At 36.2% G+C, this 17,489-nt stretch overlaps 1 protein-coding gene across 2 annotated transcripts in view; it reads left to right on the plus strand.

The window, feature by feature from the left end:
* Positions 1 to 225: 225 nt before the first annotated feature.
* pcmtd1 (protein-L-isoaspartate (D-aspartate) O-methyltransferase domain containing 1) overlaps positions 226 to 17,489 on the plus strand; it is an 18,084-nt gene continuing 820 nt past the window's right edge. Inside the window, exons 1-5 of one of the 2 annotated variants that reach the window (XM_024274260.2) lie at positions 226 to 406; positions 6,798 to 7,256; positions 7,398 to 7,500; positions 9,935 to 10,106; positions 15,664 to 15,787. In XM_024274260.2, coding sequence (XP_024130028.1) covers positions 6,950 to 7,256; positions 7,398 to 7,500; positions 9,935 to 10,106; positions 15,664 to 15,787 — 706 coding nt within the window. In that variant the 5' untranslated portion in view covers positions 226 to 406; positions 6,798 to 6,949. Of the gene's footprint in view, positions 407 to 435; positions 755 to 6,797; positions 7,257 to 7,397; positions 7,501 to 9,934; positions 10,107 to 15,663; positions 15,788 to 17,489 lie in introns of those variants that run through there. The other variant, XM_024274261.2, reaches the window with a different exon arrangement.

Here is a 17,489-nt window from a genome sequence, read left to right on the forward strand (position 1 = left end):
TGGAAGGATGGAAGGATGGATGGATGGATGGATGGATGGATGGATGGATGGGTGGACAGATGGGTTGATGGATGGATGGATGGATGGAAGGATGGATGGGTGGATGGATATAATAATCCCTACTTAGATAGATAGATAGATAGATAGATAGATAGATAGATAGATAGATAGATAGATAGATAGATAGATAGATAGATAGACGGAGAGCGCTTCCTGCTTGTCGACGTTCCGTGACCACGTGACCTGTGTTTACATCCTCTCAGCTGTTTCTTTCTTCTTCCACTCCGACTCGCGGCTCTCTGGAAGACTTTCCTGTCCAGACCGCCGGCTCGTCTGCTGTGACTCGAGTCTGTCGAGGAGCGAAGCGCTGATTGTCGAAGCGTTTCTCTGTGTTTTCTCGATAGAAGTGAGTAATTGCGACGCGGCGGTTGTGGTGATGGTTGTTTAGTTTTCTCCGTGGGTTCATGTTCTCTTTTCTCGTCTTTTTGTGCGCGGGTGTTTTTGCGGGCTGACACCGCATGTGTCGTGTCCGGGGAAGAGTCCGGACAGCGGGCTTCCCTAACCTGCTTTGTCTGTTTTTATGATGGCGCACTCGGGCCCACCACGGCTAACGATAGCCGACTCAGCTGCAGGCTTCCCACGGTCAAACTTTTCAGTCTAACCCGGAAAACTGGACCTAAATCCCACATCGTCGCGGATGCACACTAGTGCAGAAAACGGGACTTCATCTATGAGCAACGTTCACCCCGAAGAGGTGATGCTTTTGTTTGCAGACACAAAACAACACGCGGGGCTGACATTTCTTCCGTCTCGTCAAACTGCTTTAGTAGATTGGGGTTAATCGCACTGCAGAGCTGCCTACAAAACTGCGTTTAGCTCGACGAGTGGGGCCGGAAATCCAAATATACTCGGGTAAAATGTTTGGCGTCAACTTTAGTGAGAGCTTAGGTCGTTGTCACAACCGCGGTGCGTCAAAAACCCGCTTTTTAGACGGTGTTTTTGTGAAAACACTGTTGTTGTTTTGCTCCATCGTCACACGCAGTGCGAAGAAAGTCTTCTGGCTGCTGATTGGCTGACAGGCCGTCATCTGTGTGGCAACTGCGGCACGTGACCAGGCGGAGCGCTGATTGGCTCACACGGCTGTCCATCACAGAAACATCTGCGGACGCCATTGTGAGGAGAGCTCAAAAACACACAAACATCTCCCACTTTATTAGATTTAAAAATATTTAGAGTACGCTAAATTTCTTCTGAGATTAAATTCATTTTGTTCTTAAACATTTACTACTAAAACATAAGTAAAAAAATTGGTAAATAAATAGAGGAAAAGTTATAAAAAGTTACTGGGTAGAAAAAAAGTACATAAAAAATCTTCCTATCTTTTTGATAAATGATTTTCAAACTATTGTATTTTCTAAAATAAAAATCTAAAGAAAAAGTAGCATCTTGTTTACTGTTTGTTTGTTTATTTATTACCTTTTTGGCAACAACAATGTTTTCACTGCCAAACGTGTGTTGAAATACAAGCATGACCAGAATGTACAGACAAAATTAGTACTGAAATCTGACGAGTCATGCTTTAAAGTTGAGTAACAGCAGTAAAAAGTCTATTGCAAAATCAATGCATTACTTAAAGTACCACTCCAATCACCTTTTGATCTATTTTTAAGGTCCCAATGACCTTTTTAATTAGGTTTATACTATTTTTACGCAAAAAACTTGTGTTTTCTAAAACAGTTTCTGCAGAACGGTAGTAGTTCAACAGTTATTCGCCTCAGGGGTTGTGGGCGGGACTGTAAGCCTCTCCTTATTTCCCATCATCTCTCTGTTTACACGTCGCTATGCTAGCATGTTACGAATGCAAAGTTTTAATCATAATTTTCTATATATATATATATATCCTCCATTATGAGTAAAATGGCTTAAAAACATGTTAAAAACACCAAAAGCACAACTTTTATTAGAGTGTGTCTTTAAGATCAGTGATTATAGTTATTTTATTTTGAAAAGTCAATCAATCAGCAGCTTTTTATTCCTGTAAAAAGCTGCATTTTGCAGTTTTTTTTTTAAATACTTTAAAAATTAATGGGGTTTAATATAAATAGAAGAAGATTTTAGGAATTATTGATTTTTTTTTCAGTGATGTTGACGTTTTGTGTGTTGTTAAATTCCCTCTTCCATCGCACATTAGAAAAACTGCTCATGTGTGGAATAAAAACTTATTTAAGGCATTAGTTACTGTGATTAGTTAAGCTGAAATAAACTAATTTTCTCTGTATTAACAAAGAAAGATAATTAGTTATAACGCTAATTAAAATTATGTGAACTTTCCTGTTCACATATTAGCTTTCCTAGTTATCCACCTTTGTTGTTTAATTTGTAAAATATCACAAAATAGGTTAAAAAAATCAAAAGAAATATATGTTTGATTCGTTTTCTAACTTACAGCCAAGCAAATAGTATTTGTTCACTTGATGAAAGCACTGAGATAATATAGTCTGAAGAGGGTGCTAAAGGAGAAGTGATGATGCCGTTCAGCTCATTAGACTTCCTCCACCTGCTGCCATTTGAGCTGAAATAAATCCCCAAATTCTGTTTTACTCCAGTCAATAATGCTTTCTATGATGTTTGATAAATCACATGTAAATGTACAACATTTGAAGGTCATTAAAGAGGTAAATATCGTCTGCTTCCATATAAAACCATCAGAAGCCACTAATCGGATCTTTTTCAGATTGTGTTCTAAAGATTCAGACTATTATCATCAACATCTTTGACGTTTTCAACATAAAGGAACTCATAAACCTGTCAAGGATGTCGTGATTTAAAGCAAAAGGTTTCATATGTGTTTGCTAGTAAAGTAATTTATTAGTTGACTGATTGATTGAGGATGTTTTATTGGAACCAGATCATTAGGGTTTGCTGTGTACTGTCTTGTCATAAATTCAAATGTTGAAATCTGCTGCTCAGTGGAGCATCGCCATCACATACGGTCAGATCTGATTCATCAGATGAGAAATGGCTTTTAATTTAGCGTCTTTTCACCTAATGGAACAATAAAGAAGTCAAAGTTCAGGTCATAGGGAGCTTTTCATTTCTCATTTTAGCTGCAGTTTAGTGGAACCAACCAAAAAACAAAAAAATAGGTCATAAAAAAATATATATACACACTATAGATGCCAACATAAACCTGGTTTGATTTAAAAAATATTCCATTATTAGTAAAGTGTAGAAAATTTGAAGTGAAGGTCAAAATGAAGCCAAAACAAAGTCTTAAAGTTCAACTCCAATCATTGTTTGGTGTATTTTTAAAGCATTTCCAGTAGTTTTTAAACATTATTAAGATATTTATCTTTTGAAAAAAAAATGTTTTCTCGGTCATAGTTTCTGCAGAGCGGTTCATTAGAATCTCACCTCTGGAAGTTCACTATTGCTTTGGCCCATATCTGAGAGCTCTCTGTTTACACTGGAAAAACAAAACCTCTTAGAAATAATGGATCATTGATCTATTTGTCTGCAAGTGGATTCATCAGAAAGGGGCGGAGCTCCCTGTTCCGCCCCTTTCTATGTCACTAAAACGATCTTTTTCAAACAACACTTTTTCTCACAATGATTTAAGGAAAGAAATGCACTTTTGAGCATAATTTTCTTAATATAAGTCCTCCGTCATCAGAGAAACACAACTTTCATCAAACTCAGTGATGGTTAATGTTGAGCAGGTTATATTTAAAAAGTGTTGTGGTAAAAATATCAGTGGATTTTTCGTTTTTTCCTGCAGATTCTCTGAGTTCCGACTGAAATTGAAGGCAAACAGGAAGAGTTTTCCTCCGTCTGTTTAGCAGAGTGTGTTCTGGTGTTCGTCTGGACGGGCCTGTGGGGTTAAGTTGCAGCTCCACGAGCGGATCGTGTTTTGCTGAAGGATCTGTTGCATGTTTTGTACTTCGGTGAGACGGCTGCCATTATTCCCGCCTCTGATACCGCCACATTTTGTGTGTTTGCCCCATTTTTTTAAAAAGCAAATTACATTTCCTGCTAAATATCTCTGTCATTATAGCAAGAAGTGGATTTCTTTTACTTGTTAAAAAGCAGAGGATTAATATTGACCCTTGTCGGAATCCGTAGAAAGACTACAGCAGTGCCCAAAGGCAATTTACTTGAATACCTCCAGTGACCTATTTTTCCTGGATTTTCTTTCAGTGCCTGCAGAAGGAAAAAGTGGGATGAAAAAAAATGCTCTTCTGTACGTCCAGAGAATCAATGATTCGCTTTTGCCTGCGAGAAACAGCCAATAAAAAAATTACCACCCCCCCACAAAGTCACCTCTGAATTTAATCTTTATTAGCTGAGTCAGATGTGGAGATGCTGAAGAGGCAGAGAAGGAATTCAGAAGTCTTCTCCCAGAGCTCAAGCGTCTCCTGTTGGGAACGCCGTGATGAAAATTCCAATATGCCAGATGAATTTTCCCCTTAATTGCTAAAGTAGTTTTACTTTATTGAGATGTATTAGATGACAAATGCAGTTGAACATTATTTGATTAGTTCCGTTTTGTTGTGCTTGTTTGCTTAAGTTTGAAGAATGGCGTTTTAGACTCAAAACAGAAAAAATAAAGCTGCTGTTTATGTTTCATCTCCAACATTTTGTTTAATTTTTGTTCTTGAAGTATAAAAAAGCATAAATCCAAATGAAGAAAAAGAGGAATGTTCTTTATCAGCTACATGTTTGTCCTAAAAAGACGAAGATTGTCATAATTTGCTTGATAAATCAATTTAAATCATTTAGGGACAAACTCTTAATGAACACAATTTTATTAATCTGTAACTCTGGTTTATTTTATTTTTTTTTCTAAAGCATCTTAATAGATTTGATGGAAAATGTCAGTATTTCTTTCTAAAACTATATTTGCTGTTTTAATTTTTTTCCTTTGCTCAATTCTACTGCCTTTTATGTCAGTTTTCTCATTAAAAATGCCATTTACATGATTTTTTTTCATTCATTATTAGCTCTTAAGCTTATTTCATTAGTTACTTAAATTATGAAAGTATTAAAATTACACACTGGCAATTAAAAAAAAGGAAATATTGAACATTTTTAAAAACATATAATTAAATTCTTGTTAAACAAAAAGTTTAACCTTTTTCCACCTTTTTACTTTTCAGGTTTTATAAGAATAGAATAGAAAAAAATATATTTTTAGCACTTTTTTTTAGAAAGAATAACAAAATGCTTACAAAATTAGCATAAAATCAAATCAAAACCCAGAGATCCAATAATAATAATGAACTAAAACCACAGTGAAACATAGTAAAACAAGAACTGTAACTTCTCCTGAACAAAAACATCAGTTAATCTGACGCAGCAACAATTATAAAGACGAGGAACGACGGCTTGAAAGGAGAGATCTCCTCTCATCCTAAAACGGGTTTTCAGAATGTTTAGAATATTCTGGTTGTACTTTTACATCTGTAATATATTAACCTTCATGCTAATTATCAGTAGGTGTCGTTAAGTTTAAAGATGATCTTTTGTTCTATTTTAAAAGCGTTCCCAGTGGTCTTTTAATGAGGGTTTTAGCCGTTATTTACTAGCACATAGTTTCTGCAGAACGGCAGTATGTTAGAAATTCACCTCTGAATTGTGGGTAAAACTGTATTTGCACTCCAAACTTGTCATCGTTGGAGTCCCTGCTAAGGGCTGCCAAACCAAAATCTACCTAAAGCAAAAAAATAAACAAAGCCCACAAATCAAGACTACCAACTGCAAACTAAAATAACAAAACTCAGCTGTGTAAGACTGCTGAGGAAGAAGATAACAAACCTGCCAGGTGAGCAAAACGACTGGATGGAAAAAGTCCCAGCAGGAGGACGTAACGGCGTCCCGAAGGTTTGGAGCCAGCACGTCAAAAAAAACGACGATTTGTTGACACCCAAAACGTCAAAAAGTGATGCGGAAGGGTCCAGAGCTATATGTCCATGTATGAAAAGTTTGGAGTGAGAATGTGTAGTTGGCGGATAGTAAGCCCACCCCCTTCCCCATCACCCATCCGTTTACGTACTCTCTTGCTTACAGCCCCGACAACCTCAACGAAAATGGCGGGCAACATTGGAGCTATCCAGACGTACAGTTTTGATCCAGATACCAGCTCGGATGAGGAAAACAAAGCTGTACGTGGAGTTGGTCATCTACGTCAGGGGTCCCTAAACTACGGCCCGGGGGCCGGATCTGGCCCTCCTCCACATTTGGCCTGGCCCCCAAAACTGTTTTGGCTTTTTCCATTTTTTTAGGATAATTTGGCATTTACCTAATAGTTCAGCTACATGTTAGCTGTTCTCACTAATTTAGAATTTTTTGAGGCTAATTTTGCACTTCGCTAACATTTTAGCTAGCTATAAGCTTCAGGGTTTTCAGCTATCAACTTTAGCGTTTTCAGCTATCAGCTTCAGTGTTTGTAGCTATCAATTTAAGCATCTTCAGCTATTAATCTGTCACAGGTAATGGCCTGGTCCATGTGGATGCATCAGAATGGAGAGGAGCAGGAAGCTTACGGCTTGCCGTAGGAGCTTTTGCGTCACTTCTCCACTAAGATTTTATCGTCTGCTCCTGATTCACAACAATTTGAATAAAGAAATATTCAGAAATGTAGTTTTAATATTAATTTTCTTTAGAAACATACCACAAGAACATGCTAAAAAGACATCAGAGTGAGCACTCCAGGGGCTGTAAACCTTGTAGATTTAATCAGACATAATCAATCTTCCCTCAGACTTCCTGTCATGTGCTGCTCATGTGGTCCTTCACAGGTCCCCTGCTGCCCGGACATGAACGTCCTCTGAACCGACACTCGGCGGCTCACATTCCACCAGCCAGCGTCCGTCTCTCCATGTGGCTGTGAGCAGGCGTCACTCATCCGGTGTACGACTTCAGCCCTTTTGTGTCCCTTCTCCTTTTCGTCATGGGGGGAGCTGTGAGCGCCGGGGAGGACAACGATGACCTCATCGATAACCTGAAGGAAGCTCAGTACATTCGCACTGAAAAAGTGGAGCAGGCGTTTCGGGCCATAGACCGCGGCGACTATTATCTGGACGGCTATCGGGACAGTGCCTATAAGGACTTGGCGTGGAAACACGGAAACATACACCTGTCCGCTCCCTGCATATACTCGGAGGTGATGGAGGCCCTCAAGCTGCAGCCGGGACTCTCCTTCCTCAATCTGGGGAGTGGAACCGGATACCTGAGCACAATGGTTGGCCTCATCATAGGTAATGTGTCTTTTTAGCGCTAAGATCGACAAGTTTACTTTCATTTAAACAGAGAAATCTCCAAATGAGTTTCATTATACAAACAAACACCAAAACTCACAACGTTTTGAGATTAAATATCTGTGTTTTTCTCCTTTCTAGGTCCATTTGGTGTGAACCATGGGGTGGAGATCCACAAGGATGTCGTTGAGTATGCCAGACAGAAGCTGGAGGACTTCATAAAGAACAGTGACAGCTTTGATAGGTAAGAACGTGTCCTTGAAGACATCTGAAACGCTTCAAAGCTTTCACACTATAGTGATCCTCCTGATCCTCATTACTGCTTGAACTTTTGGTATTTATAAACTTAATAATTTTTTGAAATACTGAGCAAAATTTTTCAAATTCCTAAAAAACTTTGTGCTCTTTGGGACCACTGTTTAATTTGAAATAATTAGGCAAAGAGCTGTTATATTAGCATTATGCTAGCTGATTTTGGTAATTTGACATCTATTAATGTTTTTATGCACATTTTATCTAATATTTCAGCAACATGCAGATGTTTTTTTTTGGCTAATTTGTTTTCTGTAAGGCTGTTAGGCTACTTTGAGTTTAACTAGAAACAGGCTAACGTTTTGTTGCTAATTTGTTATTTTTAAGTTTGTTAGGCTACTTTTGAGTTTAGCTAGGAGCAGGCTAATGTTTTTGGCTAACTTGTTATCTACTGAGCTTGTTAGGCTACTTTTGAGTTTATCCAGGAAGAGGATTATGTTTTTGGCTAATTTGTTATCTCTAAGGTTGTTAGGCTTCTTTTAAATTTAGCTAGGAACAGGCTAACGCGTTGTTGCTAATTTGTTATTTTTAAGTTTGTTAGGCTACTTTTGAGTTTAGCTGAGAGCAAGCTAATGTTTTTGGCTAATTTGTTATCTACTGAGGTTGTTAGGCTACTTTTGAGTTTAGCTACGAGCAGGCTAATGTTTTTGGCTAACTTGTTATCTATAAAGTTGTTAGGAAACTTTTGAGTTTATCTTGGAACAGGCTAAAGTTTTTGGCTAATTTGTTTTCTGCTGAGGTTGATTGGCGACTTTTGAGTTTAGCTAGGAAAAGACTAACATTTATGACTAATTTTACTGAGAATTTTTAGGCTATTTTGGAGTTGAGCTGGTATTTTAGCAATGTGCTAGTATTTTAGCAATGAGCTAGCTTTTTAGACTAATATCCCATCTACTAAGGTTTTTGGGGGGCTAGTTCAGAGTTTAGTTCAGTTTGATAATTTGGCATCTACTGAAGTTTTTTTATGCTAATTTAATCTAATATGTCTACGTTTTTGGCTAATATGTTATCTATGAGGTTGTTAGGCTTTTTTTTCAGTTGAGCTTATATTTTAGCAGCAAGCTAATGTTTTTGACTAATGTTACTGAGGACTTTTAGGCTATTTTGCAGTTGAGCTAGTATTTTAGCAATGTGCTAGCTTTTGAGGCTAATTTGGCATTTACTAAGGTTTTTTGGGGAGGCTAATTTAGAGTTCGGCTCATATTTAAGAAACACACTAACATTCTTTGCTAAATTTTCATGTATTGAGGATTTTTAATCAAACTTATAAACATTTTTTCAGAAATGTAGGCCATCTTCAGCGGTCAATTTTTTTTAGCAAATTTTGCATTTTGGAAATAGCTTTTGAGTTTTCAGCAAATCCCTTTAGCAATTAAGGGAAAATTGCTTCAGCATTTTCAGCAACCAGATTTACACATTCACACTATTTATCACAGATAATGCAACTTTTCTAGTTTTTTTTTATTATTATTATTTTAAAATAGGAAAATCAACATTTTTCAGTTTCTGGTTAGATATGAGACAAAAAAACTCTTTTGCAGTCTCCTCCAGTTGCCTGGCAAAGACCAAAAGAGAACCCAGAGCATAATCAACCACAGAACCACTCTTAAAGTTAATCAAAAATACATTTACTCTGTTTGTATTTGGCTGATTAGTTTTTTTTGTGCAAAGTGGTAGGGATGCAAATGTAAGTAAAAGCTCCAGCAGATGAAATTCATAGTAGCTGTAGTTTTTGCACCAAATCAGTGACATCCTGCACCGTTCAAACAACCACGTAGAAAGTTATTCTGTGTTTACTACATTTAAATTCATAGAAGCACTTGGATTGTGCCGGGAAACAAAAATATTTCAAGTTATTATCACATAAATTGACGGTTTCCTAACTCTGGTAATCAGGACCCGCAAAAGCCTTAGTCTCAACTTCCCTTATGGGTAGATATGGTCTGTGTCTGTGGGCAAATAAAGGGCAAACCTATACGGAGGACGGAGGAAATATCAAGGTGGTAGACGGCTTGGTGAGCCCGTAGAGCAAAAATGTCTGTTTTCTACGGGCGTGCCGTGGGCGACGGGTGAACACTTAAACTTACAGGTTGGTAAAATGCTCCTGTCATTATTAGGGCTCTGCAGAGCTTCACAATGAGGTGTTAATGGAAAACATGCAGGTCGGGGTGTCCTGAAGTCGGGTAATTTTGCATTAGACAAATTTTCTTTAGACTTTCTGCACCCTCATATAAAATCTGCATGTGTGAAAATTGATCGTGTTTGTGTTGTTTTTTTTTCTCACATTTTAAAAATGTAACGATGAGCCTAACGGAGAGAAAAACATATTTTCCATAAACGCTTTTCTCATATTTTTATGTTCACAGGTTTGAGTTCTGTGAGCCGGTCTTTGTGGTGGGGAATTGCCTGGAAATCTCAACAGACAGTCACCAGTACGATCGCATTTATTGTGGCGCTGGAGTGCAGAAAGATCATGAAAATTACATGAAAGTACTGCTCAAAATTGGAGGCATACTGGTGATGCCCATAGAGGATCAGGTAAGTGCAGCCAGCTATTAGACTGATTCAGATTTGAGGCGTCTGGTAGTGATCGAAATGTTAGAAAACAAAGTGAAAACAAGATAAAATTGCATTCTGCAACAGTACATATTATATTTTTTATTTATTTTTTGCTTTATCTACCTTAAAAATTAAGCTGTTATTTAAATTGCATAAACAGATCCAAATATATAATGTTTTATTTGAAATATCCTTTTTAAATCAATTTTGTGTTTTTAATAAACCATAAAAATGAATATAAATGCAAAATGGGCCACACACTTGATAAAAATTGGAGGGAAAGTAATTAGATCGAATTTAAAGTAGATGTATTTCTAAGATCAAACAGTTTTGAAAGCATTAGAGCTGAACTTCACACAGCCTGCCTCCTCACTAATGCGAATCATTTTCAAAACACATCTTTCTCTCTTTTGGGGCCTTTCATCAGCACCAAGCTGACATTCTCATTTTTTCCGTCTCCTCCCAAACTTTCTGAAATTACTCTCCATGCCAGACAAATATCAAAAAGGAGAGCGTGTGCAGGACTTTGTAAAAAAAAAAAAAAGCAGACACATTCTGTAATGTAGTTTACTCCTGCTTTTCTTCTCTTTTATATGTACATATGAGGAATCCCTTTAAATCTGCATCATTTACAGACTCCTAAGATCGAACTGATTACTCTTGAAAACACTTTCAATGTAGCCTGCTACCATATTGATCTTCATTTATTATTATTAAAGACCCACGTCAAACTAAATCATGTCTTTAATGTGCTCTTTTGGCATTTTTTGATAATTGAGCACATTTATTATGAAAATCAAGCTCAAAATTACATTTCTGAGTATTTCTTTATGTAAATCACGAAAAACAAGCAGTTTGAAAAAGATCATATTTGTGATGTATTGGGAAGAATCTGACAATACAATACGTATCACGATATGACGATGCGATACATATCACGATATATCCCAAGATTGTATCGGAATACATTTTTCACTTTTTTCCACACGTACTACTTATTACTTATTAAGTCCTAATAAGTCGTACATGTCTCTTAACAACTAAAACTGCGAGACTGACTGAACCAATGAGACTGAACATTTAACACCAGTTGGTTCACGCGATATCTTGTTGTTCTGGTGCGGCGTAGAGCTGCTCAAAAGACCAAGTCTGTGGGTTTACATTAAATGCCCACTAATCAGAAAAAAATAAAAAACCTTTTTAAACGGCCACCAACAGTTTCTACCACTTGCGCTCCATTCTACGTCACTGACGTCTAGCTGAATTCCTTTAACCAGGACTACTTTTGATTTTAGAGGAGTCACTAAATCCTGGCTCTGCAACTGAAGCTCCAGAACCACATCTGGCTCTTGGCTCTTTGGTTAAAGATACAAAGCTTTTGGCTTTTGTGAAGTTTAAAAAAGTAAAATAACTCATTATTCTGCAAGCCTCCAAAGCACAAAAGCTACAGTGGTTTGATAATTGAGAACCAAACTTTTTGACAAATTCCTGAACCTCTTGGTTCAAGAAATACAGTTAATTATCTCTGTTTTGATTTTAGATAGTTAGATTAATTAATTTCTGGCTAAGAAGGACGACAAATGATTAAAACTAAAGTGTTTTTTTTATTGCTGACAATATTTCAGATTTGCTCAATTGAGGTGATCCTATGTAACACAGGAAGTCTTTTATTTTGAAAGGAAGTCTGTGAACTTGTGTTAAAAGTTATAAACTGCTTCATATTTGGGGGGAAAATGAATGTATTTTCTCTTAAGGTTTGTTTAATTTATGCTAAAAATGTTCATATATTTATATTTCTCATAAAAACAACAATAACACAAATACAAAGTCTTATTTTCTAAAGGATGTGCGGCTCTTCCTGGGTTTGTGGTCAGAGAGAAATCCACCCAAATGGCTCTTTAGGTGTCAAAGGTTCCACGAAATCCAAAACAAGCTTGTGAGCTGAAGTGACACTACAATAGTGAAATGTAGAGGAGGTGAAGGTAAAGTGAATAACAGAGTCAGTGAGCAGGACTTTCTGAACTAGGTTAGATAAAAGAGACGATCAAGTGATTGGAAAAACATAAGAATAACTGGGTCACAGGTGTTAGTGTTGAAGACGGAAAGATATCAAGACAGAGTCCATGTTGGTCCAGAACCGCCTCTGTAGAGAAAAAGAATCTATAGGGTTATTCACGCTTTTCAGAGCAGCACACATCAATACTGAATGTGAGGATGAAGACGTAATTAGGGATAATTTCAGTCTAAAGTTGAAGAATTTTCAGTAAAACTCTTGACTGCCCTCAGCACTGTGAATTCAGACACACAGCTCAAACAGTTCAGAAGCTCAAGGACGAGATGTTTGGACTTATAGACTTTAAAAATAGTCAGTATTCCTCCTCCTCGACCTGAAGAGTTGAACTAGCTGCAACCAGGAGGCAAAAGTTCAGGAAAAACACTCGAGCGATTAAAAAAAGAAGCCACGTCTCAGATACACACAAGAAATCCAAACATTTGGACTAGAAAACTGTTTCAAAATGTTTCACCAGAAACCTGACGTTTAGCGTTTCTGTTATGACAGGAGTCTCCAACCTTTAACTCTGAAAGAGTCTACTTTCCTACAGAGCAGATTGTTTAAAAATGCACAATATTTATGCTTTTTTGACAAATAAGCGTTTATTTTATAAATTTAGTTTTTAAAATTTACTATAATTGAATGACAACAGTGGTATATGTTTCTATTTTGTAACGTTTGTAACTTCTTTTACTTTTGACACATTTGTTCCTTTCAAAATAAAACTCACCCTGTCAAAAAGTTCCCCCTTCTGCAGCAGCTTCCCTTATTTTGAAAATACAAGACAGTCAAGCAAGATCGTCTTTATCGTTAAGATTTTAGTTTGCTTTTTTCCCTTTAATCTAAAAAAATACAAATTTAGTAGAATCTATTATTTAAAAAACAACTAAAACTCAAAACATTTACAATAATCTGAGTTTTTTATTGAAAATACACAATTCTAAATCATTTTTAGTCATTTTTTTTCATAACTTTAAAAACTTCTGTGTAATTTACAAAAAGACTTACACACTTTGAATTGACTAATTATAAATTATATAAAAAATACACATTTAAAGAACATTTATTCAATATTTCTCACAGAATATTCAACTTTTTTTGCTTAGCTGCTTAACAAAATAAAATTTAAACAAAACTGACAAAACTAAACTAACTAATCTCTTATTTATTTAACCGTTGGCCACTTCATTAAAGTTAAAGAGCCATAATAAAGGGATAAAAGAGCCACATGTTGCAGACCCCTCTACTATGGATATGTACTCACAGCGACTCAGTTATTGGTGAATAAACTCTTCCGGTTAAAGGAGACGATGAAAAAACACGTCAAATAACTCAGTCACAGTGAATTCAGTCTCAGGGCTTCAAATTGTTGACTTAATTGGATAATTCGAAGACTCTGAAGTACGATAATAGTCTTTAGTCATTGTTTTTTTTTTTCTATGAGGAGATGTAATCTAGACAGAGATTGTTTTTGTCTGGTAAACATTTTTCAGTGAGCCCCCCCCAGGTGCTGATTTTACCAGATAATTCAAACCAGATGTTATCGTACTACACGATGCAGAAATCAAAAACTCCGATTTAAGATCCTAAAAACAATTCCTGCCAAGTTGGAACACAGCTCCCATCTTCAACTGGGAAAGAAGAGACAAAGAAAAGCTCCACGAGAGATTATTTATTCAATCCTAACCCAAGTGTTAATGTTTAAGTAGAGAATATGTCAACATTTACACTTTTCTTTATTCTTTAATTATAAATAAAAGAATTATAGTTCAATTATGAATCGAAGTGATTTCTAAATGTGTATTCAAGAAGTTGTAGGACATTATTTTTGAGTAATTTTATATTTATATGTTGACATTTTTAGAGTTTTGCAGCACTCTTTTATGTTGGATTCAGTATATATTGCTTCAAGTTCGAGCAAGTTCTTACAGTTTTGCTGATTTCTTGTTTGCATTTCAGTTTTACATGTTTTTTAACAAAGCATTTACATTCTGCATCCTGATTGGCCACAGACCTTGTCAGTCAATCTCCTGAATGAATGAAGAAAATATCAGTTTAGTTAAATATCATGCTACTTTATGTGGCAATACTTTATGTGGCGATACTTTATGTGGCGATACTTTACGTGGCGATACTTTACGTGGCGATACTTTACGTGGCGATACTTTACGTGGCGAAATTTTACGTGGCGAAACTTTACGTGGCGAAACCTTACGTGGCGAAACTTTACGTGGCAATACTTTACGTGGCGATACTTTACGTGGCAATACTTTACGTGGCAATACTTTACGTGGCGATACTTTACGTGGCGATACTTTACGTGGCGATGCTTTACGTGGCGATACTTTACGTGGCGATACTTTATGTGGCGATACTTTACCTTGCGATACTTTACCTTGCGATACTTTATGTGGCGATACTTTATGTTTATTTGGCGATACTTTATTTGGCGATACTTTATTTGGCGATACTTTACCTTGCGAACCTTTATGTGGCGATACTTTATGTTTATTTGGCGATACTTTATTTGGCGATACTTTACGTGGTGATTCTTTAGGTGACGATACTTAAGGTGGGGATATTTTCCGTTGCGAGACTTTATGTGGCGATGCTTTACGTTGCAATCCTTTAGGTGGCGATACTTTAGGGGGCGATACTTTATTTGATGATACTTTATCTGACGATTTTTTTAGGTGGCGATACTTTACGTGGCGAAACTTTACGTGACGAAACTTTACGGGGCGATACTTTACGGGGCGATACTTTACGTGGCGATACTTTATGTGGCTATACTGTATGTTTATTTGGCGATACTTTATTTTGCGATACTTTATTTGGCAATACTTTATGTGGCGATTCTTTAGGTGGCGATACTTAAGGTGGGGATATTTTCCGTTGCCAGACTTTATGTGGTGATGCTTTACGTTGCAATCCTTTAGGTGGCGATACTTTAGGGGGCGATTTTTTTAGGTGGTGATACTTTTTGCAGTGATACTTATAACGCCCATACTTTTTGCGACTATACTTTAGATGGCGATTCTTTAAGTTTTTCCTAAATTACCAAAATAAAAGCACCATTAATTTGCTTGAGTAAAAGCAATTTGTTTATGAGCTGCAAATTGTTCTGATCATTAAATAACATGTATTTTACAACTTTGTAAAAAATGTATTAACGTTCAGATAAAAAAGTGAATTATTGTCTGGTACTGTCTTGGGATATATTGGGATAGGTATATTGCATCATGGCACGTGTATCATGATACGTATCGTATCGCCGTATTGCCAATACACACCTATAGTTGATCTACAAAGGAACTCAGAAAAGCTGCTTCTTCTCAGCTCACAGACCTAAAACAGAAGAAAGTTCTTGGTTGTGTTTTTACTCTGTAGCAGCAGAGTTGGGTTTTGTCACTTTGAAGCCTTTCAAATGGACTGTACCACATGTGTTCGGTGCTGACTCGATTGTCTGGTCTGTTTATGCAGCTGACCCAGATAACCAGGACGGGGCAGTGCACATGGGAGAGAAGAGACATCCTAGCTGTGTCCTTTGCCCCCTTGGTGCAGCAGAGCAGAGCAGATGGGAAGAAGCAGGAAACCGTGCAGCTGCGTGAGTTACTCCCTCAAAAAGAAACCGTCTTTATCCTCTGTAACTCCTTTTGTGACTCTGGCAACATTTTGAAGTTAGAATAATGCCCGATGGATTATGGTTCACTCCTCTGCATCATTCCTTAAATTTCTAATAATGAACATATGAAAGGGCTTTATCCAGCTTATATTCTGGGTACTTACAAAATAAATAAATAGTATCTTATTTTCCAAAGTATAAGTCCCTCCAGTGCCCTCTAGAGGTGGTTACTGGGAAATCACCCTCTGAAGGACAGTTGTTAGTGGGAAAATGATGAATATTTAAGAAAAAAACCATATAAGTAATTTGGAGTTTAGCTTATGTTTTAGCATTATACTAGCTGTTTTGAAACAATTAGACAATTTTTCGAGTTTTTTTTTTTTTGGCTAATTTGAAATTTAGCTAAAACTTTAGCAAGATGCTAAAATATTAGCAAAATTATACAATTTATTCCAGTTTTTTAGGCTAACTTGGAGTTTGGCTAATATTTTAGCATTATGGTAGCTGCTTTAGCTAAATTTGACATTTTTCCAGTGTTTTTTAGGATAATATGAAGTTTAGGTAATATTTTAGCAAGATGCTAGAACACTGGCCAAATTAGACATTTGTTTAAGTCTTTAGGGTAATTTGGAGTTTAGCTAATACAGTATTTTAGTATTATGGTAGTTTTGTAAAAATTTGAAGTTTTTTTTCAGGTTTTTGGGCTAATTTGGAGTTTAACTAATATTTCAGTAAGATGCTAAAAAATAGCAAAATTAGGTATATTTTCTGAGTTTTTAGGCTAATTTAGAGTTTAGCTAATATTTTAGCATTATGCTAGCTGTTTTGGCAAAATTTGACATTTTTTCAGTTTTTTTGGGCTATTTTGGAGTTTAACTAATATTTCAGCGGTATGCTAGCTCTTCTGGAAAATTTAGGCACTTTTTCAGTTTTTTTTTTAGGCTAATTTGGAGTTTAGCTAATATTTTAGCATTTTGGGTAATCAAGAAATTTGACCAGTTTTTTACGCCAATTTTGGAGTTTAGCTAATATTTTAGCATTATGCTAGCTGTTTTGGGAAATTTCGACACTTTTCCAGTTTTTAGGCTAATTTAGAATTTAGCTAATATTTTAGCATGAGGCTAGCTGTATTGGCTAATCGAGAAATTTTTCCAGTTTTTTTAATCTAATTTGGGGTTTAGCTAATATGTTAGCATTATACTAGCTGTTTTGGCTATTCAAGACATTTTTCCAGTTTTTTACGCTAATTTGGAGTTTAGCTAATATTTTAGCATTTTGGGTAATCAAGAAATTTTACCAGTTTTTTACGCCAATTTTGGAATTTATCTAATATTTTAGCATCATGCTAGCTGTTTTGGGAAATTTAGACACTTTTCCAGTTTTTTAGGCTAATTTAGAATTTAGCTAATATTTTACCATGAGGCTAGCTGTTTTGGCTAATCGAGACATTTTTCCTGTTTTTTTAATCTAATTTGGAGTTTAGCCAATATGTTAGCATTATACTAGCTTTTTTGGCTATTCAAGACATTTTTTCAGTTTTTTAGGCTAATTTGGAGTTTAGCTAATATTTTAGCATCATGCTAGTTGTTTTGGGTAATTTAGACATTTTTAAAGTTTTTTAGGTTATTTTAGAGTTCAGCTAATATTTTAACAATATTCTAGCTGTATTGGCAACATTTTTCCA

The sequence above is a fragment of the Oryzias melastigma genome, linkage group LG17 (assembly GCF_002922805.2).
Source record: "Oryzias melastigma strain HK-1 linkage group LG17, ASM292280v2, whole genome shotgun sequence".
Lineage (NCBI taxonomy): Eukaryota > Metazoa > Chordata > Actinopteri > Beloniformes > Adrianichthyidae > Oryzias > Oryzias melastigma.